General features: G+C 37.9%; 1 protein-coding gene across 2 annotated transcripts in view; it reads right to left on the reverse strand.

Annotated features, from left to right (window-relative positions):
* PPP1R1C (protein phosphatase 1 regulatory inhibitor subunit 1C) overlaps positions 1–25,432 on the reverse strand; it is a 184,188-nt gene that overhangs the window by 69,315 nt on the left and 89,441 nt on the right. For both annotated transcript variants that reach the window (XM_027866147.1, XM_027866146.1), the window contains exons 3-4: positions 18,184–18,221; positions 15,801–15,861 (exon numbers count right to left, since the gene is read on the reverse strand). In XM_027866147.1, coding sequence (XP_027721948.1) covers positions 15,801–15,861; positions 18,184–18,221 — 99 coding nt within the window. The remainder of the gene's footprint in view (positions 1–15,800; positions 15,862–18,183; positions 18,222–25,432) is intronic.

The raw sequence follows: 25,432 nt of genomic DNA on the forward strand, positions 1-25,432 counted from the left end.
ACACACACACACACACACACACACACACACACACACACACACACACACATACACACATATATGTATATAAAGAGCTTTTGATTTTTCCACGGATAACCTAGCAACAGAAATACAAGAAGCATATGTGATTTACTGGAGGATTCCTATGTCAGTGACTGGATATATCCATTAAGTTGTCTGAAGTACATATGGATTAAGTGAGTTGACCAGGGCCAAGCAACTAGTAAGAGTCAGAGGCTAGATTTAAACCTAGGTCTTTCGGACTCTCTCCCCAGCAACGCCTACGCCTGCTTTGTCAATGTAAATGGCTATGGTAAAATAAAACAACAAAATGAGTTGAATGAGATTTCCAAATGGTAATCTAATTTTAGTATTTCTGAGTGCTACCACATAGTCAAAATTGGGTCATTTTCCTTAAGTTTGTTTTTAACTTGTGATTCATGAATCTATAAAAATAATTCAGGGGAGAAAAGTCCTTTACAACCTTTAACCTAATAAGAAATGACTAACTATCGAAAAGAAAAGTGATCTGTACTAGATATTTTTTTTTCTTTCCAAGCTCCCCTGTACTTACCTCTGGACTAAGTTCTCCCTGAATTGAATAAGTTACAAACAGATTATCTGTCTATACTGCTCCCAACTTGATTAAGCAGTGAAACAGGAAGATGAGAAGGGGGGAGTAAGGTGGTAAATGACAGGAAATAAAGGGTTAAGAAGAATAGGAGTGTACTTGGTCTTTTTATTTAAAAAAAAAAAGCAAGGACTTGTCTGTATTTGTACTGTTACTAATCTGGGAATCTGTTAAGTGTTTCTTGAATTGAAAAAATAAGCCCACCTCTTCTGATAAATAACTGAGCCAGGACAGAGTCCTGCTAATGAAAGGCAAGTATGATGAAAAACCTACAAAGTACCCACTGCAGGAGGGAAGTTATAGAAAGGAATGGACCAGGGGGGAGGAGAAATGAAAGGGTTGGACAGTATACAAACTTCCTTCCAAATCTAAATTCTGTCATTCAGAAGCTTGCTAATGGTGAAGAGAAAAAACACCTTAACCATTTTATATTCCCCCATTAAAATATAAGTTCCTTGAGGAGCTTTTTTCAAACTTTAAAAAAAAAACTTTTTTTTGTATCTCCAGGCTTAGCATAGTACCTAGCACATAGTAGGAACTTTTAAAATTCTAGGTGATAGATTTTGGTTTGATTGATTGATTAAACACTGATGATGCACTTTTGACATTTTTTTTTGAATATCTCAAATCATAATTTTAAGAAAATTAGAGATAAATATTTGATTTATTCCATTTCATTGGAGTGTTACTTTAACAACTTTAGTTACTTGCAGGAAACAGGGCTAGTCTATCTAGTATGATTTCATAAAATAGTAGATTTTGATTTATGAATGGATATAATAGAATCCCAAACCTGCTCTCAGAGGTCATCTATTTCAACTGGCATATGAAGAAGAATGCTCTGTGGAAACAAGGTGACAAATATCATCCAGTCTCACCAGAATACTTCTTTTGCTGGGAACTATCTGTTTCTTAAGCTAGTCCATTCCACTTTGGGACTACTCTAAGAGTTAGTAAGTATTTACTGCTGTTGTTGAAACAAAAATTGGCATCTCTTCAACATCCTCTTTTCATAGTAGGTGCTTAATAAATGCTTATTGATTGATTGATTTTTCCTGGTTTGACTTTTGGGAACTAAGTACAAGTCATGGAAGAGAGAGTTACTAATCTAACATTCTCATCAGAGGCAAAAAAATAAAATAAAATAAAGAAGCTTCAGAGAAGTCAAGTTATTTGCCCAAAGTCTCATAGGTAAGTAAGTGGATTGCTAAAAACTAAACCCTTTTGGTCCTTTTGACTCCACTGTTCACTGCATCTTGATGATTCCTTCTTACCTTTAATCCATGAGTTCTTAAACTGGGATCCAGGAACTTTTAAAAAATAGTTTGCTAACTCTATTTCAACATAATTGTTTTTTTAATACTATGTATTTTATTTTATGCATTAAAAAAATTATTCTGAGAAATGATTTACAGGTTTCACCAAACGGAAAAAGGGGTCATGACCAAAAAAAAAAAAAGTTAAGAACCTCTGTTCTAACCCTTCTTTCATGACAGTCCTTCGAATCTGTGAAAATAACTAGCGTGTCATCACTAATTCTCCCCTTCTCCAGATCAAACATTGCCAATTCTTTCAACAAATCTTTCTATAGTCTGGTTTCACATCTGGTTTCACCATTTTAAACACCTTCCTCTGCATGTGCTCCAGTTTGTCAATGTCCTTTCTAATATATGGTGCTCAATGTTTGGACAAAGGCAAAACCCAATGGGACTATAACCTGTATGATTCCAGATACCATATTTCTATTGGAACAGAAGAAATAAACCTGGGAAGGGAATAAGAAGACCTGAGCTTGATTGTTGATTCTGCCCTTACCATCTACTTTACAGGCAAGTTACTTATAATGATAATAGCTAATACTAACTATTATTTATATATAGCATTTGGGGCAACTAGGTGGTACAGTGGGTAGATTTCTGTGCTTGGAGTCAGAAAGACCTGAGTTCAAATCTAGCCTCAGATACTTAGCTGTGTGACCCATGGCAAGTCACTTAACCCTGTTTGCCTCAGTTTTCAAATCTATAAAATGAGCTGGAGAAGGAAATAGCAAGCCACTCCAGTATCTTTGCTAATAAGTCATGAAGAGTCAGATATGACTAAAGTAGCTGAACAAACAAATATATGTGTCTATATATATATATGTATGTATATATATATATATATGTATATATATACAGAGAGAGAGAGAGAGAGAGAGAGTTTACTATGGTGCCATGCACTAGGCTAAGCACTTTACAATTATCTTATTTTATCCTCATAACAACCATAGGAGGTAGGTGCTATTATACATTTTATAGTTGAGGAAACTGAGGCAAACAGAGGTTAAGTGACTTGCCCAGGGTTGCACAGCTAATAAGTATCTTAGGTTGAATTTGAACTCTGGTCTTCCTTACTCCTGGTCTAGCACTCTATCCATTGTGCCACCTACCCTATCTTGGCTTCAATTTCCTCATCTTTAAAATAAGAATGTTAAACTAAATGATTTCTAAGGTTTCTTTTAGTCTCAAATCACAGTATCTCATGGTACTAATCAAATTAACTTTTGTGGCTATATTTCACATTAATGACCCTTGCACTGGTCCAGAGGCCTTTTTCAGCATAGACCCTGAAGATGTACAGGAACCATGTGACTGCCGCTATTTTCATGTATAGTGTGCTTTGTATCATTTTGTAGAAGTGATCCCAGGGGGTAATAGTACTTGATTCCTTTGTTGCAATTGGTCAAACCATACTGTCTAATCACTAATGGGCTAACCTTGGTCCTGTGACTATTGCATAAGATACTTAAAAGCTTAACCCACAATCACCTTAACCCCCCAGCCAGGAAAGTTGGTCCTGAACAGTGCCTGTACTTTTCTAGATGGCTAATGTTCTGAGGACTACTGCTCTTGGTATATCCAACATCAGGTAATCTAGGCTTCCCAGTCACTGCACACATAAAAATGGCTCGTTGTTCTTCTATGTTAACTTTGCCTAATAAATAGCCAATTGGTACTCTTAACAATTGAATGGGACAATATCTTTCCATCAAGTAGAAGAAAAAGTCTATCAACTTGCTTTGTATAGGTGATGTGGTTAGCATATAACTGAATTAGACTTTTATATTAAGATTATAGTATTAAAAAAGCTTTCAGGTTTTTGTGTTTTTCCCCCTACATAATCTGTTATCTTACAGTGTTATCTTGCCCATGCTGTACTACTGAAGCTGATGCATTGAATCCAAACTCAAGGATTGGAGGCATTTATTCCTACTGAATTTCATCTTCTTGTATTTATCTCATCATTTGAGACTGGTAGACCTTTCAGCTATGCAAATATGAATATGTTTTGTACCTTCCCACATGCATGAGTGTTTATTCCGCTCTTCTTGAAATCCCCTCCCCCATCCTCTTCACTCATTTAGTTCCTACTCTCATAATACTATATCAATAGATTAGATAGATAGATAGGTAGATAGACAGATATAGATATAGATTTCCCCCTACCTCACAAGCAGGTAAAGGTAGAGTACATAATTACTATCCTTATTTATAGACAATAGAAGAATCAGAAAAGATAGAGTTGGAAAGACCTTGGAGGTCATCTAGTTCAAGACATACCTTCTTCACTTTAAACCCTAACAATCCTCCAACCTTCACTATTTTTTAGACTTTCAGAGAAGTTAAATGATAACTAATAGATATTGGAGCCAAATCTGGTGCTATATTGACTTCATGTCCTTTTTCTTCTTTTTAAAGTCCAGTTCAAGGGCCAGCTAGGTGGCACAGTGGATAGAGCACCAGCCCTGGAGTCAGGAGGACCTGAGTTCAAATCTGGCCTCAGACCAAACACTTGACACTTAATAGCTGTGTGACCCTGGGCAAGTTACTTAACCTCTTAACCTATATATACTTAACCTATAAAAAAAAATTAAGTCCAGTTCAAGTTTTACCTTCTCTCCAGAGAAGCCTTTTTGTGACAAGTCAACTGCAGTGGGGATAGGATCACCTTCTGAATTCTCATGGGAATGATTGTCTTTCTACTTGTCACATATACAGTGCTCTATTCCTATTCATGTATAGGTGGGGCTAGATGACAAGATGAGATTCTATTGAACTAAAATATCTTATACTTGGGTTAAAAAAAATCAGAAGTACATAGAGAGAGAATCAGGACCCAAAAGCAACTCATCTGTAAAAGATTTGGTATTTTAGTGGACTGCAAGCTCAATATAAGTTGAGTATGATATGGCAGGGCAAAAAACTAATGCTAATATAGGCAGTATTAAGAAAGGGATGGTGGAGGTATCTAGGTGCTGCAATAGGTAGAGCTCTGGCCTTGGAGACAGGAGGACCTGAGTTCAAATCTGGCCTCAGACACTTGAAACTTACTAACTGTGACCGTGGGCCAGTCACTTAACCCCAATTGCCTCACCACAAAAAAAAAAAGAAAAGAAAAAGAAAAAGATGGTATCCAAGATGAGGAAAATGACAGGCCCACTGAACCCCTTCCTGGTCAGGACATTATGTTTAGTTCTGAGCACCAAGGAAAGACACTGACAATCTAGGGCACACCAAGAACTGGATGACCAAGATGATGAGAAGACAGGTTGAAGGAGCCTGAAGAACAGACTTCTGGGAACTTAACAGCTGTCCTGAAGCATTGGAAAGGCTGTTGTCACATATTACACAGATTAAATTTGTTCTGTTTGACCTCAGAGGGCAGAGCAATGGACCACAGCTGCAGAAAATTAGATTTCGACTCATTAAGGGAACATTTCCTAATATTTAGTTAGAATTATCCCAAAGTAGAGTGGGGTGCCTTGGGAGAGCATTCAAAACCATTCACAATCTGGATCTTTCTACCTCTTAAGTCTTCTAAGTCCGTACTGATTTTCTAGTCTCTCCCTCCTCTCCCTTCTCCCACCCCAGATTCATACTATTCTATCCAATGATATTGTCCTCCTCGCTGTTCCTCTCCAGAAGACATGCCATCATGCCATCTCTCAACTCCAACTCCAGGCATTTTTACTGGCTGTCCTCCAGGTTTGGAATACTCTCCTTCCACATTACTGCCCTCCCTGACATCCTTCTAGTACCAGTCAAAATCGGGCCTTCTACAAAAAGCCTGTTCTACTTCCCCTTAATGTTAGTGCCTTTCTCTGATATTAGCCCCACTTTTTCCTGTCTATAACTTGTTCCTACATAGCTATTTGCTTATTGTCTCCCCTATTAGACTGTGAGCTCCTTGATTGCAGAAACTGTCTTTCTGCCTTTCCTTATATCCTCAGTGCTTAGCACAATGCCTGGCACACTGTAAGTGCTTAATAAATGCTTGTTGTTGACTAACTCTCACTAGCAGTCCTCAAGGTTGACTAGTCATTTGTATAGATTCTTATTAGGTGGAACAGATGGTCTCTGAGATGAGGTCTAACTGAACTATGAGATTCTCAAAGTTTCTGAACAATCTCAGAATCCCCTTTCATTTCTCAGTTTTTGTGACTATTTTAAGTTGATTTCATTATCCCCCTCCCTTTTTAAATATCTCCCCAGCTAGATTATAAGTGACTTGAAGGCATAGTGGCAAACACTGAATAAATCTGTTCATCAGTTTTTGTTGCTAACAATTAGTTTTTTTAATTGCCTCTATTATAGATAGGCACCAAATTAAAGTTGCTAAATCCCATAAGAAAAACTGTTGTTTTCTTCAAAATTACAAAGAATTTTTTATTGTCCTTACTCTACCTCAGAAATGCCTGGGCAATTTTATCTTTTGCCCTTTACATATAGTTTCTTGGGTTTAAGAAGGTTATTCAGTCAAGGAATTCACCAAGTTAGCCTGCTTGATTCCATTAAGGGCAGGAAATATGGAGTGAATATTCACCACTTGTAAAATAATCACCGTTTCCTAAGTCCTCTGTATTTCAAAACAATGTAACTCACTAATCATCAAAAACAAGTCATAAAAAATATATTGCGCCTACAACATTTGTTTCAGCCATTCTCACGTTCATTTAACTAAAACTTAGCTATTCCTAGCTATACTTAACTTCTACTATGCCAGTCACACTGCCAGCCCTCTCCCCCTACTGCAGGCATTTCTTGCCTGGGGCATCCTTTGTAGTCAACCTGCTTCTATTCTCCTTCACACTCTTCTGTGCCTCATATTCTCTCCTCTTTCTCATCCTTTACATACCTACCAAAAATCTGAATATGTTACTCCTCTTCAGTGTCTTCCTACTGCCACATAAATTAAATATAAATTCTTTGTCCTAGCATTTAGGTTCTTCATAATCTGCTTCCAATCTACCTTTATTACCTTTCTTGACAAATTATCCAAAAGTGCTTTGCATTTCTTCTTTGCCTCTATCACATCCTACTTGTTTGTGTTTACATCACACATCCCCCAACTCAGTAGAATATAAACTTCCCCAAATCAGTAGACTAGCACACATCCTGTGTTCTGTCTAACCTGGTAGTTTATAAACCCTCCTTCCCAAGTAGGACATCACATGCATTCCCCCAACTCAACAGAAAGTAAACTATATGAGGAAGGGGATTTTAGGTATTTGATTTGTCTTTTTGAATTTTCATATTTCTGGTGCCTTGTACAGAGCTGGAACTTAAAAATGTTTATTGACTGAATGACTATTGAATGTTCTCCAAATACACACAATTCAAATATTGGAAGATAGAAAGATAAGTGATATATTAACAATACGTATATTGCAAAATGCTTTGTCCCTTCTCTTTCCTGTCCCACCCTACAGCTCCCACGGCTAAAACAATTACGGCCATTTAGTTCTACAGAGCCTGGAGTTTCACAGTCAGAGAGATGAAGGATTTCTTGAGCTGAGGGTGAGAGTGGGTACAAAAGGGTGGGAGAGTAATCCTATTAAATGTCTCTTGGGCTAGGCCACAACATGCCCAGCATTTACTCTTTTCTCCTCCATATGGAGATCTCAACTAGGCATATGACCATATGGATGACACATAGATTGATTATGTCTTCTGAATTTGCCAGATAATATCTATAATACATTAATCCCTTTGCAGAATTGAGCTCTCATTAAAACCAGATAAAATTAGCATAAGAAGGAACTTCTGAAGATATTACTAGTACTGCAAGCCCCCTCTCTGATTTCTACTAAATTGGCATTAATTTCTTTAAAGCTCTAGGCTCTGAGGTTAATGACCACTTTCTTGGTTGAGTCTACTGATTTGCCCTGACTTAATATGCATGGTCACTGTTGAATGGCAGCATACGTATTATTCAAAGAGAAAGTTGTCAGAAACATTTCCTTAGGCATGGCAATTTTACTCCTCCCTCTTCTCTCCCACCCCCCATGACTCCATGTCTTAATCTGTGATGCTGGCTAGAATCACAATTAAAATCATAGAATGTCATAGCCGGAATGAAAGTTAGAAAGAAACTAACCTAGCTCCTTTATTTTACAAGGGAAGAAACTCAGGCCAAGAGAGATGACTTGACTTACCCAAGATCACAAAGCTATTTAATTAGTAGCAGAATCAGGACTAGAACTCAGGTCTCTTGAGTTACAATCTATTCTTCTAGGACAGTGTTTCTCAGACTTTTCCACAGAGGGAGAGCCCTTTGGCAGAACTCTTGTAGTAAAAGCATATAAATTTTTTTATTATTAGTGTTTATTGACAAATAACATAAGGTTCATTAAAAAAATTTGGATTGAGGGGGTACCCATCAATTGGGGAATGGCTGAACAGGTTGTAGTGTATAACTGAGATGGTATACTATTCTGCTATAAGAAATGATGAGTGGAATGGTTTCAGAAAAACCTGAGAAGACTTATATGAACACATGAAGTGAGTAGAACCAGAACATTGCAGACAGGAAGAGCACTATTGTAAGGATGATCACCTGTGAAAGACTTAGCTACTCTGATCAAGACAATGATCTGAGACAATTTGAAAGGACCAGTGATGAAAAATGGCCTTTATCTCCAGAGAAATGACTGATGAATTGTGAGTGCAGAATTAAGCATACTTTTAAATTTTGTTCATTTTTCTTCCCTTTTTGGCAACATGACTAATATGGAAATATGTTTTGCCTAACTTCACATATGTAATTGATATCATATTGTTTGCCTTCTCAATGGGTAGGGGAGGAATGGGAGGGAGGGAGAGAATTCGGAGCTCAAAATTTTTGAACATGAATGTTTTGGGGTTCTTTGCAGCACAGTTTGAGAAACACTGATCTATTTCAAGCATAACCCTTGTCTATACTATCATAGGTTTACAATCTGAGGTTCTCCTGGGTACATATACAACTGTGCAAATCCCATACTAAAAACAGTACTAAATATGATCAGGGTATTAGAGAAATCTAGAGAAGAATACATTTGTTGCTTAGCTCTCTGAAGAAAATCATAGAATCTCTAGTTAGGAGGGACCAATCCCTAAACTAGAATCTGCTCTGCCACAAACCTAACAAACTAGTTATCCAGCCTGGGCTTAAAACCATCATTTCTGGGGTACCCCATTTCATTTGTGATGCCTCTAATAGTCAGGAATAGTCAGGATTCTTTTGCTTGCCTAAAGTCTACATTTCCTTCTTGTTCCAAGTTCAATTCCTGGGTCTATATATATATATATATATATATATATATATATATATATATATATCCCCTTTTCCAAGGGACAGCCCACAGGAACCTCATCATCCTGTAAGATCAAATCAGCCTTATCAATACCCTCTACTCTTCTGAAGGAAGAGTGGAGTAAAGAACTCCTCTTCAAACCTCCATTTAATGGGGGCATCCAGGCTGGTCATCTTCACTTCCCATCTGTGTGTACTACTCTGGACCTCATCATGCTGGTATGCTGAGGATTTTTCTTTCCCCCACCTTTTTTCAGCTTTCTTTTGTGTGCTGTCTTCCCCCAATAAATTGTAAGCTACTTGAGGGCAGGGACTGCCTTTTGCATTTCTTTGTATCCCCAGTCCTTAGCACAGTGCCTGGCATATAGTAGGTGCTTAATAAATTTTTATTGACCAAAACCCTCCAAATAAATACTTGAAGGCAGCTATCAAACCCTCAAATATCTTCTTTCCTCTGGCTAAACACCACCAGTTCCTTCAATCAATCCTCATCTGTCATTTGGCTTACAGAAAGCTACCATGCTTGATTTATGGAATCATATTCACTGAATTTCATCAAACATGATAATTTCTATAAAGTGTTTTTGCAAACCTAAAACACTATACAAATATGAGCTCTTATTATTATCAATACTCTTTCAGTCACTAGATCCAAAAAAAAAACTGGCTTAAGGAATTATAATTGTAGGTCAAGGCCACATACTATAGTAGTAATGGTTTCTAATAAATTATGGATTCAAAGAGGGATAGAAATTTTTAAATATTCTATTGTTAATTTCCTTCAGAGAAAAGACCTTGGAGATGTGATAGATGGAACTCATAAAAAATTCAAAGAGATCTAGAACCCATGCTCATTAACTAAAAATGAATAACATTCAACTGGAACCTGCATGAAAACAAGCACAGAAAAATTGGCTTCAACTGTTCCTTTGGGAAACACAAGCAGAGACAATAATAGTGCACATTTTAGAGTGTTTTAAAGTTTTGCAAATAGTATCCAATTTGGGCCTCATAACAACCCTGTGATAGAGGTATTAATACTCCTTTACTGTACAGAAGAGAATATTCAAACAGAGAGAGTGAATGACTTGTGCAGATCACATAGCAACAAGTGTTGAATGTTAAGATTCAAACCCAGGTCTTCCTTAATTCAAGAACATGGGCAGTCTATAAAACCCACTACAATGCTTTATAATGATGCGAATCCCCTCACCAGAAATGAAATATAAAAAAAAAGAAATTTAGTATTAGATTTATAAGTCAAAAAGAGATGCTGAAATTAAAGCATCTTCAGCTTTTTTGAGAAAAAGATTTGCAAGACTTCTAAATGCAAAGACAAAAATTGCAAATTAAATCAAATGAAAAAGGAAGACAATACTAGCTCTTTTTAAACCTTCTGTTTAATTCTTATTCAGCTCATTTTCTTTTGTTTCTTTCCTGGGCAAGTCCTTATTTACATGGATGTTTTACAAGAACAGGATTTGGGATGAAGTGGAGATATAAAAATTGATGTTATCATTGGAGAAAACAATAACTACAGAGTTCTGCAGGCATTCCAAATAAAGTTCTTAGGCATATCAGAACCATAATCACTAGACTCTGGGGTCCCTGCAATACTCTCTTACAATAAACCCACAAGCTTGAAGGGAATTAAAAAACATAAACATTTTTACAGGAGCAAAATGGATCACTTGACTTACTGGCCATGCATTAAAGATGGTAATGTGAGCCCAAAAGGGATCTGTGCATGCACAGCAGTTACTTGGTCAGCTGCTATGGTTAGTATTTAGACTCTCTTTTAAATCAATAGCACTCACTCTGATGTTCTCAGTAAAATGCATTCCAGTTTAAAAAAAAAAAAAGCAAGAGTGAAGATGAGTCAGCCAGTTTCCTGTCCCCAAATTTTCCTCTTCTGAGACATGGCACAAGTTATACAACAAGAATTAAGAATTTAGTTGGTCATTTAGCAGATTAGAGGGCTGACCCCTATACACTCTGAAAAGAAATGTGGAGGGTGACTAGTTAGGAAGTTGTCCTTTTTTGACAAACTTCAGATCTCTCTGCTTATAGAATGAGTTGAACATACAGAGGATTATGGAAGAGTAAGCCCATTTCCTCACAGAGATTTACTTCTGTCACTTTCATACATATTGTGTGACATGTATTGATGGAAAATCTGAACAGGAATATGTCCATACACAGTAAAGACAATTATACCACCCTGAGAATAAAGGGGAAAGGAGGGCATCTGGAAGGGGTAGGAAATAAAGAAATTTTAAAAAATAATTACTGTAAATTCCTCTCTGGGCTTATATGGTAAAAGAGGGGGGGAAAGGGATTAGGGAATTCTTATCCTAGTCAGAGTTTATATCCATTTTGTATATACTTATTCATGGGCATTTTTGTTGCTGTTGTTCAGTCATTTTTCAGTCATGTCTAGCTCTTCATGAACCCATTTGGAGTTTTCTTGGCAAAGATACTGGAGTGGTTTGTCATTTTCTTCTCCAGTTCATGTTACAGATGAGGAAACTAAGGCAAACAAAGTTAAGTGACTTGCCCAAGGTCACAGATCTAGTAATTATCTGAGGCCACATTTGAACTGGGGATAATGAGTCTCCTCACTCCAGGCCTGGCACTCTATTTCTGCACCACCTAACTGTGCTCATTTATGTGTATACTCTCTCCTTTAATAAAATATAAGCTCCATGTGCACAGGAATGTTTCACGTCTGTCTTTATATTCCCAGTGACTCGTATATAGTGGTTGAACAATAGATACTTTTATAAATTGGCGACCACTAGCCCTTTATGCTTGGCACATGACCGTTTTCCTTGTGCATAAACACAAGGTGCATTGAGGTGTTCTAGCATAGAACTGGAATGCATGTTGCTTTAAGCACTGGCTCTCTTCTCTCACAGCCTTGCCCATCATATTTTTCAAATCCATTTTTCTTATACCCTGCCTTTTCAGAAGTGGGCCAGATGTATTATTCGCTGCATTGCTCTCCTAGCTATTTCTTTCCTTTATATTTTGCATTGTGTCTGCATTTCAGAGAAATGGTGTTCTCTGTGGCCTCTGCATTGCAATTCTACTTCATTGTATCCTATATTCATTTTTAAATGTATGTCCCATAAATTAATTTATATCCCTTAATTTATGTCCAGTCTGTGACCTCTGCCAAATGTTGACTCTGTGACTCTAGCCAAGTCATTTAATTACTCAGTGCCCCCAGGCAACTCTTTAAAAATATAAACTGCAAAGGAGGTGTCATCTGCCTTGATAGGAGTTAGCTCATTCAGGATTTCCCATACCAATGAAATCACCATTCAGATCCAAATTAACGTAGAATGTACCACATTTGGCCATTACTTATTTCTTGCCTTTAAAAATTAATTTCAAGCTCTTATAGAGAGGGAGATGGGATTTGTATAGCTTGGGGAACAACGCTGAGTGTTTTTGTTTTTACTGTTTAGCTTGCATGGCAGCAGCAGACTCGCTCCAGTTCTTTTGTGTGTCTGAGGGATTCCCTGGTTGCCTAAGAGGCACTTAATTCCCAGCAGGCTGATGATCTGGGAAAGAGGTAATGTTCAGTCATCCCCTCATTTCTCACTAGGAACTGACTGAGTCTTTGGAAGAGTCAAATCAATTATAAAGGAAACATATTCCTTCTAGTTTTCCAAATCTCTTCATGTCGATTAAGGAAAATTCATGAAATCATCTCTGGACCAGAGATTGTTTTTTTCTAAATGCCCTAATTCATAATATTGCCATGCTTTCTAGAGTCAGATATAATATAATGACAACTGTTAGCCCTATAACATTTATTTTAAGGTCCTTCTTAAAAAATAAAACTGCTATACTATAAAGAAGAGAATACATTACTACTTCATTTTTATTGTTGTTGTTCAGTTGTTTCACTCGTGTCTGACTCTTTGTGATCCTATTTAGGTTTTTTGGGGTTTTTTTTTTTTTTTGGTTTGTTTTTGACAAAGATACTGGAATGGTTTGCCATTTCCTTCTTCTGTTCATTTTATGGATGAGGAAATTGATGCATACAGGGCTAAGTGATTTCCCCAGGGTCACACAGCTAATAAGTATCTGAGACTAGATTTGAACTCAGGAAGATGGGTCTTCCTTACTACAGGTGTGGTACTCTGTCCACTGCACGGCCTAGCTGCCCCTATTTTGTTTGGACAGATTAACCTGAAACAGAATTAGGGGAGAGTCATATGCATCTCTATGCTATCCATTCATGTTAAGGTTGATTAAGTCTTTAAAAGGCTATTTCACACACACTCAAGGAGCTACCTTTCTAGAAATGAAATTCATCCACCAGCACTTTTTTATCCACTCGGGTTGTACCAGAATAGACCATGATGCTCGTGATCTCGATTATTTGTTAGTCTCATGAAAGAATAGACATGGTGTTTTATTGCTCTAGAGGAAGGAAGTTTACTAGTACATGCAGCAATTAATTGTTTTCATTTGTGCACAGACCCTTCCCAGCCTCGCTCAGAAACCCAGTGCCTGGAGAGAACATAGGGTGAAATATTTCTGTCCAAGTTCAGGTTCCTCTCCAAACTCACTGGCAAAGCTCCTCAGCTGGCCCCTCTGCAGCTGCAGCAGACAAGGGCAGCTATTAAAGGCCCTCTCTTTCAGTACATATGTGCTCTCCCAAGAAAGAGGTAACAAAATTATGTGCTAGACTTGACATGTTCATTCTCATGCAATGGAATGATTTTGTGCAAAAAGTGAAACACTTCCCCTCCCCCCAGCTGCAGTCAGTCAACTATCAGTGCATTTTACTGTTCCATTCACAGGACCTATTTAGGAGCTAACTTAGATTTTGTGGCTGTGCCAGAGTCTGAATAAGGATACTTACTCATTATTTCAACAGCTGCTGCTTTAATGCTCAACAGCAGCTTCGACAGGACTCCTTGGAGAAGCTGCTCCTGATACAAAGTAATACTTTCTATGGAACACCCAATCTCCAGTATTGTGGCTGCCTCAAAGTTGGGCAGGAATCCCAAAGAGTCATGGTCAATGAAAAGAACTGTCAGGGTTTCTGATTAATTTTGCCCAAAGATTTTAAAAGAGAAGAAAAATATATAATAAAAAAAGGAATTGAAAAAACTGTTATCTTTATTGTTCCTCTTCAATGTTATCCTCTGGTCAAACTGAATTAGAATTAGGAAAAGTTAGAACCTGAAGGGAAACCATTTGGTTCATCCTTCGATTTTACAGATGAGAAAGCTGAGGCCCAGAGAATTTAAATTACTTATTCAAGCTCAAGTAGCTAGTTAATAGTTTATAATAATACTCCAATACTGCCACCACCCTTGTGTAGGCCCACATTTCCTCATGCCTAGACTACTGCAATAGTGTATTGGTTGGTCTGCCTGCCACAAATCTCTCCCTCCTCCAGCCCATGCTCCATTCACCCACCAAAGTGATTTTCCTAAAGTGACTGTCCAATGACATAACCCTCCCCAATTTCCCTGTTCCTCCTCCCTCTCCCCCCCCCACCATATGCTGAATAAACTCCAGTGTCTCCCTATCACACTTGTTCAGTTGTTTCAGTCTTATGGACCACTTAATGACCCTATTTAAGATTTTCTTGGCAAGTACTGGAGTGGTTTGCCATTTCCTTCTCCAGTTCATTTTACAGATGAGGAAATTAAGGCAACCAGGGTTAAGTGACTTGCCCAGGGTCACACAGCTAGCAAGTGTCCGAGGCCAGATTTGAACTCACACTACAGACCAAACATAAAATCCTCAGTTTGGCATTCAAAGCCCTTCATAACCTATACTCCTACCTTTTCAGTTTTCTTACATCTTACTCCCCACCCCAGAGACGCTGACTTCCTTGCTATTTCTCCCACAAGAAACTACTGGCTGTCCTCCAGAGGACCTGGAATACTCTCCCTCCTTCTACATGAAGTCTTTCTCAATCCCACTTAATTCTATTGCCTTCCTTCTGTTGATTATATTTTACTTACTCTGTATATGTACATAGTTGTTTGCATTTTGTCTTCCCCATTAAATTTTGGGCCACTTTCAGGGCAAGGTCTATCTTTGGTTTTGTATTCCCAGGGCTTAGCATAGTGCCTGGCACATGTGTTGTTGTCCCTTTGTGTCTGACTTCATGACTCCACTTGGGGTCTTCTTGGCAAAGATATTGGAGGGGTTTTCCATTTCCTTCTCCAGCTCATTTTATAGATGAGGAAACTGAGGTAAATAGAGCTAAGTGACTTGCCCAGGGTCACACATCTAGTAAGTATCTAAGGCCAAATAACTTAGATCCTCCTGACTCCAGCCTAGTGCTTTATCTACTCTGATACCTGGCAGCTGCAGGAGCTATCTTTTACCTTTTTTATATCCTCAGTACTTAGCAAAGTGCCTAGCACATAGTAGGCACTTTTGACTGACTAACAGTGGACCACGTTTGTTATACCGGTTCATTTTGTTATTGCTGCTGTTTTAAAAGCAGCTACAATACTACCAGTGTCTACAGCTTCACACGTCAGCACAACAGGAAACAGTACCTGCACAGTACCTTTCATAGCGGGAGGCGTATACACACTCTGTTTCCTCTGCTTAGGAGATGCATTCTGTGACTGAGGACAAAAGAGAGAGAGAGAAAAAAGCTTAGCAAATCTACATAGACTCAAACCGCAGCAGACCTGTATGGGAAGTATTAGTGGCATGTTTCTAAACATCTCTCTGATGTTCCTTTGCCACTTGGTAGAGTTTAGTCAAAAGTAGTCTGAAACAAGGGCATGAAATCAGCTAGATGACACAGTGGATTCAGCACTGGGCCTGGAGTCAGAAGGAACTGAGTTCAACTCCAACCTCTGACACTTAATAGGCTGTATGACCCTGAGCAAGTAAAACTTCCTTAGCCTCAGTTTTCTCATCTGTATAACAGGGATAATAATAGTACCAATCTCCCAGGATTATTTTGAGTAATCAAATGAGATAATTACAAAGTACTCTGCAAAACTTAAAGTGTGATATAAATGCTAGTTAATATTATTGTTACCTACCAAGACAGTTCATTCTACTTTCTGAATAGGACTGTTTGTGGTTTAGTTATTTCAGTCTTATGAGATTCTTCATGACCCCATTTGGGATGTTTTTGACAAAGATACTGGAGTGATTTACCATTTCCTTCTCCAGCTCATTTTACAGATGAGGAAACTGAGGCGACCAGGGTTAAGCAACTTGCCCAGGGTCACACAGTTAGTAAGCGTCTGAGGGCAGATTTGAATTCAGGTCTTTCAGACTCTGGGCCCAGCGCTCTAACCACTGTGCAGCCTGGTTACATTAAGCAAAAATCTGACTCCCTTTCTACCCTTACTAGTTCTGTCTTCTGAAATGGGCAGAATAAATCTAATCCTACTTCTGTATGACCTTTTTTCCAAATAACAAAAGGCAGGTATTTTCTCTCTCTGAAGTATTCTCCTCTCTAGGTTAGATAATCCCAGTTCCCTCCGCTGATCTGCCCATGGCATGATCTGAAGGACCTACACCATCCTATTAATGTGCTCTAGTTTACCCTTCCAAAAATGTGTTGCCCAGAATTGAAAACTGCATTTCAGCTGCAGTTTGATGAGGGCAGAGTCCAGCAGTACAATATTCTCCTGAGGCCTGTGTGTACACTATGCTCCCGGCTTTACGCAACCTAAGACCACATTAACTTTCTTATCAGTAGTCACACTATTGACTCATACTGAGCTCACAGGCCACTCAAACACTCAGTTCTTTATAATCACCCTTAAATGTGTGTCAGTGACATTAAAAGCTTAAGAGAGATTATCCAAAGGTGATAAGGTGTATTTTCTCGTAGAAAGGCAGTCTGGGAGTTCTGTTTTCAGAACTTGTTCCCCTAGTAAACATCAGAGCTAGAAACACTCATCTTTCTTTTGCTTCTAGCTCTGATGTTTACAGAAAACAGAAGAAAGAAAAAATTGTAACTGAAAAAAAAGAAAAAGAAAAAATTGAGGAGAAAAAACAGAAGGGCACCGAAATAAAGGACCTCAGAAAAGACGTCTCGTTATGGGGCTTCCTAGGAACAATGAGGTAATCCCTATCTATAACCATCTTGAAATTACATGTGCACTCTGATCTCCTCATTAGCTGAAAAAACTCAGGCAGGGGACCATTCTTTGTTCTGGTCTCCAAATATGTACTTTCCTTTTCCTGACAAAACTTGCATTTAACAATCCCAGTTCATGGGATACAGGGTCAGGCTTTTTTTTCTTTCTTCTGTTTTCTGTGAACATCAGAGCAAGAAGTGGATAGAGTCAGTCTGAGAGCCAGGAAATCAGGGGTTCAAGGCATACTTCTGATCTAGACTGTCTGTGCCACCCTAGGCCAAAAACATGACCCCTTGGTGCTCTAGACAACTCTCTGAGACCAGAACTTAGATCACAGGTGCTGACCTACATTGGCAGAGGGAGTTTCTCACCTCTGGGTGCTCTCTAGAGCAGTGGTGTCAAACTGAAATAGAAATAGGGGGGAGGAAACCATACACAAGGATTCCTGCAGGCTGTGTTGACTTAGAAAACCACATATTAACATTTTCTATGTGTTATTATATTTTTTATTTGTTACAATATGTTCAATATTTCCCAATTACATTTTAATTTGGTTCAGGTGCACTTAGGAGTGTTGTGGGCTGTGTGTTTGATGGCTGGCTCTGCTCCAGACCAATGAATTAACAGGTTCAGTGCCTATAACCTTGTCAGGCACAGCTGGATTGTTTGAAGGTATTCCTAGGTGGAAATCTCACATGATCCTACCTGATATTTTACCACAAAACATAAAGCTTATGGAATTTTGAATAAAGTTAAATGCTTTAAATTTTGAATGATTACATTTTCAATATATATTTCAAAGAACTCAAATGTATACGTAAAAGATGTAATTTAACTTACTTCTCCTTGTGAGTTGGTGACCCTCTTCTCATCTATTTCTATAAAAAAAGATGTAACATATTAGGGAATTTTATACAACAATGTATATTAAAAGAACTACCACAAAACAATCAAAAGTGAATGTTGCAAAATTACAAATGTAAAGACCCTTTATGAAGAGGAAAGAGTGGGAGAGACAGAGACCGAGAAAGACAGAGATAGAGAGAGATGGAACAAAGACAGAGAGGTGGAGAGAGACCAAGAGCTTCAATTTAGGCTTGCTGTGAGCTTAGGGCTATTGGTTCAAGGGTTCCCTGATCACCTCCCTCTTTGCATGGCACACTCCTTTATAGAAAACACTCAGTCAAGATTCAATAAAAATCAGCTTAACCTCATTTAGAGAAAAAAAATTATATAATAGTAAGTTTAAAGACTTGCTTTTATGTTGTCCCCATTAGACCAAGAGCTCCTTGAGAGAAGGGATTCTCTTTTGCCTTACTTTATATCTCCATCTGTAAGTACAGTGTGTGACACAAAGTAGGTGCTTAATAACTTAATAACTGCTTTTTGATTAATCAACCATTAATAACTACATGAAAAAATGCTCCAAATCATTAATAATAAATGCAATGCAAATCAAAATATCCCTGAGCTTTCACTTGACCATCAGAAAATTGTTAATGATGACAAAAGATGATAATAGTCAATGTTGAAGGAGTTGTGGAAAGATAGACACACTATTGCATTGTTGGTGAAGCTGTGAATCAGTACAACTGATTCTGAAAGCATTTTGGAATTATGCAGATAAAGTGACTCAAATATTCATACCCTTTGATCCAGAGATTCCACTGCTAAGCATATACACCAAAGGAGGTCGTTGAAAAGGAAAAAAAAAACTCATATACATAGAAATATTTATTCCAATACTTTTTATAGTAACAAAGAACCAGTCGAGGGGGAAGAGAATTGGGGGAGTGGGTGGTTAAACCAGGGGTAGGGAACCTGCAGCACATGAATATCATGGAACATTACTAGGTTGTACTAAATGTTGAATAAGAAGATAAGAAGACTTACATGAACTGATATAGGGTAGAGAAAGCAGAGCTAAGATAACATATATAGGGGCTGCAGCAATGTCAGAAGAATAACAAACACAAAACAATCAAAAGTGAATGTTGCAAAATTACAAAGAAAAAGCAAGATTCCAAATAAACAGTATGAGAAACAACCCACCCCATTCCTTTGGTAGGAGGTCCTCAGTTATGAAACACTGCTTATATTTTGAACATTTTTGATGTATTGATCCATTTTTCTGATTTTTCTCTGTCCTCCCACTTTTTCTTTAAAAAAATATTTTTATTAATTGTTGAATAAGGTAATTCCCCAGGGAGGGGGAAGGGGGCACACAAGAAGGGATTTGATGTGATACTTCTATCTCTTTTCTATCATTCATCACCAGCAGTTGTCCTATCTTTAATTTCTCTCCTTTCCCCCAAATTGCTAAAAAAAGAAAAAAAACAAACCCTTTTTGTTTTGACTTCCTTGACAACCTAAGCTCATTCTGAGTTTTAGTATTCTTGGAAATACCTTTGCTGGGTGTCTTATTCAGCTCTTCAATGTGTCTTAGCCCTCCCTATCCAATCTGTGGCCAAGGTCTGTTGATTTTACCTTCATAGCATCTCTCATATATGCCCCCTTCTCTCCTCTGACACTGCTATCACCCTCATTACTCCTGGACTATTACATTAACTTGTTAGTTGGTCTACCTGCCTCAAGTCTTCCCTGCTCTAGTCCATCCTCCACTCAGCAACCAAAGTGATCACCCTAAAACAAAGAACTGTGTCACCCCCATGCTCACTAGGCTCCAATGACTCCCTGTCACTTCTAGGATCAAATAACTCATTCTCAGTTTGCCATTCGAAGCCCTTCACGACCTGCCCCTCTCTTCCCTTTCCAATCTTCTTACACCTTATTCTTCACCTCTGCAATCCAGTGACTTTGCCCTCCTGGCTGTTCCTCTCACAAGACATTTCATCTTTTGACTCCAGGCATTTTCTCTGGCTGTCCCCCATGCCTGGAATGCTCTCCCTCTTTATCTCCATCTCCTGAGCTTCCCTGGCTTCCTTCAAGTACTAGCTAAAATCCTGCCTTCTACAGGAAATCTTTCCTGATCCCTCTTCATACCAGTACCTCTCCTCTGTTATGTGTAATTTATCTCATATATTGTTTGTACATGGTTGTTTGCATGTTGTTTCTCCCAGTAGATTGAGAGCTCCAACCAGGCAATGACTATTTTTTGCCTTTCACTGTCTCTCCAATGTTTAGCATAGTGCCTGGCACATAATAGGTGCTTAATAAATGCATATTGATTGAAACTGACTTATTACATTTTATATTTATTCTCTATTACCTGCCCTTGCTGTCCTCTTCTGTTTGGCTTTTAAAACCCCTTACAGTCTGGACTCTTTCTACCTTTCCATTCTTCTTAGAATTTATTCCCCTCCACTCTCTCTATGATCCAGCTACACAGATCTCCCTGCTATTCCTCATATGTGATACTTCATCTATCTACTCTGTGCCTTTCAAATGGCTATTACCTTTTCCTGGAATATTTTCCCTCTTCAACACTGACTCCTGGCTGCTCTGGCTTCCTTCAAGATTCAGTTCAAATCTCACCTCATGGTCTCTCTCCCTTCTTCCTCCAACCTTCATTGGTAGTGCCTTCCACTGAGATTAATTCCCATTCATCCTGTAGTTGGATGTACATAGTTATTTGCATTTTTCTCCCTCAGTGAAATATGAGCTCCATGAGGTCAATGCTGGTGTTTTTGCCTTTCTTTGTATCCCCAAAACTTAGTTCAGTGTTTGACACATACTAAGTACTTAATAAATGTTTGTTGAGGGGCAGCTGGATGGTGCAATGGATAGAGCACTGGCCCTGGAGTCAAGAAGACCTGAGTTCAAATCCTGAGTTCAAATGCCTCAGACACTTACCAGCTGTGTGACCCTGGGCAAATCACTTAACCCTGATTGCCTCCAAAAATAATTTTTAAAAATAAATGCTTGTTGACTGACTTATTGTATGACTTTTAAAAATTTCACTCTATTCATTAAATTTCCCCTTTTCCTCCATGAAACTGTTTTATCTTCTTACCTTTAAAACCTACTTCTTAAGAATTTTCTATCCCTCCTGGGCTGACTTCCTACGTAACACTAGATCTTGCTGAATTCATTGAAAATCTGCCCTCCAAATATAGGGAACTTATGAGCTTATGACTGAATTTCTATTCATCTATCACAAACCTTAAGACAAAGTTTTCATTTTTTTATGATGTTTCATAACAGAAATCACTTCCTTCTTATTTGTTCAGAAATTGATTCTTCTATCTTTTGAAAGATGAAATTGTCATAAAGCCAAGTTTAAAATTATTAGTTTCTCTGTTTGGAGGAGAAAGCTCCAATCAAACGTCTAGATAAATTATATGTTATCCAGAAATACTACATTACCTCTCCATGAGAAGCTTGTGACTTGTTTCCCAAACTCAGCATCTGTTTCCTCAGTCTATTCAGTTGGTTTGTAGTGATCTTTGGTAATAAAATCATTTCTGCTTCTCTCTTGTTATTCTTGTCTCAAGTGCTTTCTGTCATGCTTCCTCACCTCTGATTCCTCAATTTTTCTACATAAATACATATTCTTAACATAGACTAATATTATGAAGGAAACAGTTACGCCAGTTTTGACCTTGAATTGACTCAAAGTGTAACCACTGCATAGGAGAATAAATTAGAGCTATACCCTAGCAGGTTTTTTTCCCACCCTCTGTGGACTGGTTTTCAATAGCAAGCATTTATAAAGTACTTAGTATGTGCCAGCTACTGTTACAAATACAAGCAAAAAGAAAGTCAACATCTGCCCTCAAGGAGCTTACTTTCTAAAGGGACAAGACACCACATAAAAGAAAGGTGAAGGGCATAGGGGAAGGTACTTAGGTCCAGAGTGTAAAATGATGAGAAATAAAGAGATAACTGGTCTGGTGCTCTCCTTAAATGGAGGTTCTGGAAAGAGTAATGTAATCATCCTTAGGGATAGAGAGTACATTCGAGGCATGAATTTTCAAGGTTAAAATTATCTTCCAAGATGAAAAGGTTCTGGGGTATCCTACAGGCTGCTTGGCTTATAGAATATATAGGTATATGATTCTGCTGCTAGCACACCTTTAGGTTAGTCTCCATCCTTAAGATAATTGTACCCATTTTATGAGTCAAATAATTGTATCACAAAAAAAAGTGTTAATGATCAAACGACTATGTAACTTGTTCTGTGCTTTAGTGTTACATGTGTAATAATAACATCCAATTTAGCAACCCAAAATAGTTTTGGGTGGAATGTATTGGTTGATTTGGTAGTGGAATGAAGAGTATTTAGAACTGTCGTTTGCTCTTTCTTTTGGCTTCTAGAAAAGACTAGTATCTAATACTTGGGTGGAAAGTTCTGGATAATTGTAGCAAATTCTGCTTTCCCTAATTTTTCAAGGGAAGGAATATAATTATCAGTTCAGAAAAATAATACCTTGAACTTGATGTGATACCTGTAAAAATCTAGTAGAACACCAGAAAGATAGTGATAATATTATATTCAATATTTCACTCTGTCAGTGCAAATCCTTTCCTCATCACCTTTGAATTATCAAAGAGGAACAGTTTCAACAATGGAAGCATTGTGATCTGTGGAATTCTTAAATGTCATTAGGTTGTCTTAAGGTTCCTATTTTGTTCAAGTTTCAAAAATCTATGTGGAAGTCAACATGTTATAGGAAAAAAATAAGATACAATCATCCAGGGTCATATTTTTTCCTATTGCATTAGTCAGTGCACATGAACACCATATTGATACACAGTTCTAGCACTGCAATAAAAAGAATTCAGCAAAATTAACAGACATCTGTTAAATGTCTCCTATATGCATTGGCACTATGCTAGCATGTACATGAATACAAAGATAGCTATGACACAGACCGTACTCTAATGGAGCTTACTGTTTGTTGGGAAAAAGGGGCAAGAAAGGACATGTACACAAATAGTAATGATATAAGGGAGTTTGCGTTAATATAAAAGAGAAGCCTAGGCAACATGTTATGGGGGGAGGAAGGAGGGAATCAACTGTTATCACACAGATACTTGCTACAATCAATCGGGCTAATTTATCTGATTCTCTTCCCCTCCCCCCAAAGAATAGTCTTATCACTGAATTGGCTAAATCAGCTGTGTATCATGTAGATACAGGCTGAAAGGACTGGTTTTCCAGATTCTTCTTTTGAATTTGAGGTAGGGAAGCTAACAATTACAAAATCAAGACAACAGAGCAAAGTATTAAGTGAAGTGAGGGCAGAAACTGCTTCAGAACATCCATCGCACTCCCACATATCAATACTCTGATGGCTTTTCTCACCCTTTCCCCATTTTCCTCTCCTACCACTCCTCCCTACCCTTCCCCTTTCTCTCTCTCTCTCTGTGTCTCTCTCTCTCTGTCTTTCTCTCTTTCTTAGAAAAGATAAATAGGAAGTCTAACATGTGTTTAAAAAAAAAAACCAAACAAACCAAATTAGGAGTTCAAGTTATGTGAGGCCTTTTTAACAAAAGTTCATTTACAAAAGGAATTGGGTATCAGTGAACTCCAAGGTCAATGTCAATCCACAGTGTAAATGTAAACAACACAACCACAAAAACTAATATAATATTAGGCTTCATTAAAAGAGTTTATGCCCTATTCTAACCATAATTGAAGTATTATTTTCATTTTGGGGTACCACGTTGTAAGAAGGATATTAATAAGCTAGAGATCATCAAGAGGTGGGAAAACAGAATGATCTTGGGATCTCACATGAAGGTCAGCTAGTGTGGCACCTAGTTGGTTGTAGAGTCTTGGCCCTAGAGTCAGAAAGACCTTAGTTCAAATCTGGACTCAGATACTTACTAGCTGTGTGACCCTGGGCAAGTCACTTAACCTCCCTTTGCCTTAATACAATGGCAAAAGAAATGACAAACCACTCCAGTGTCTTTGCCAAGCAGACCCCATGGACAGCATGAACTACTGGGTCATGAAGAATCAGACATGACTGAACAGCAACCTGTCATTTACTATCTATAGGACCATGGACAAGTCAAGTAACTTTCCAGTTTCTTCATTGTACAATGAGAATAATCATACTGGCACTACTTGCCTCAGAGAATCTAATGAGTCTTAATTGTAAAATTTTCTGTAAACACACATTATTATTACTCCCTCTTTCCTAGAATCCTAGGACTACTTTTCTTTTTTTCAGTATTTTTCTATACTTTTCCTCAAAGGTCAAAGCTGACCTACACCTTATTCTGTTGTCTAATCCCAATACATCTTGATCATTACTTTCTTCTTGCTGCTTCAGGATTTACACATCTAATTTATACTACATAATTTCACATGTAATGTTTTTTCTCTAGGTTGTTATATGTATTTATATTTTGTCTGAACCAAACTCTTTGAAGGTATAAAGTATGTTTCTAAGACTTATGATCATAGATATAATGCTGGAAGGGACCTTAGAAGTTAAATCTGACACCTTCAATTTATATCTCTGTCTTTTGTTTCTTTTATATTTCTCCATTGAGCTTGCCTTAGGGCTATGGGCAGTGGAATCAAATTCTTTTTGATTAGCAACAATGTGTTGGAGTAAACAGCACTATCTCATCTCTGCTACTTACTATGAGATCATTTAATCTCTCTGGGCCTCAGTTTCTAGAGCTTCAATTTTCTGGGGTGGTGATATAAAATCCTTTCCAGCTCTCAGTGCTATCATTCCAGTGCTAGAATTTGGACAAGATGAAGAATTTTGGAGGAAAAAGGATTTATGTCTTTGTCTTATTGAATTTTAGATGGTGATGAGGTATTCAATTGGATAAATCCTGTATACAGGGAGACATATGTGCATGACAGGCCCTGAATAAAAGTTCATCAGTTTGCTGATTCCCCAATGGTAGAAAAATAGATCTGACAGGCAATGGTAAACCATGAAAGTAAAAGATGGGTTTGATGGAGTGAATGTAGGAGAAAAGCAGTTATCTTGGAGGAACAGAAATGGCAAATTGATAAGAAGGAGCAATCTAGTTGCTTCACAGTAAAAACTGAAAGATAACAAGCCTCTGAGAAAAGACTGCCAAGACTGTATACTGTGATGAACTGAAAAAATGCCAATGTGGAGGAAAAACTTTTGAATAACTTGTTGGAAGGTCA

This window comes from Vombatus ursinus, unplaced genomic scaffold, assembly GCF_900497805.2.
Source record: "Vombatus ursinus unplaced genomic scaffold, bare-nosed wombat genome assembly UNPS02014779.1, whole genome shotgun sequence".
NCBI classification, from domain to species: Eukaryota; Metazoa; Chordata; class Mammalia; order Diprotodontia; family Vombatidae; genus Vombatus; species Vombatus ursinus.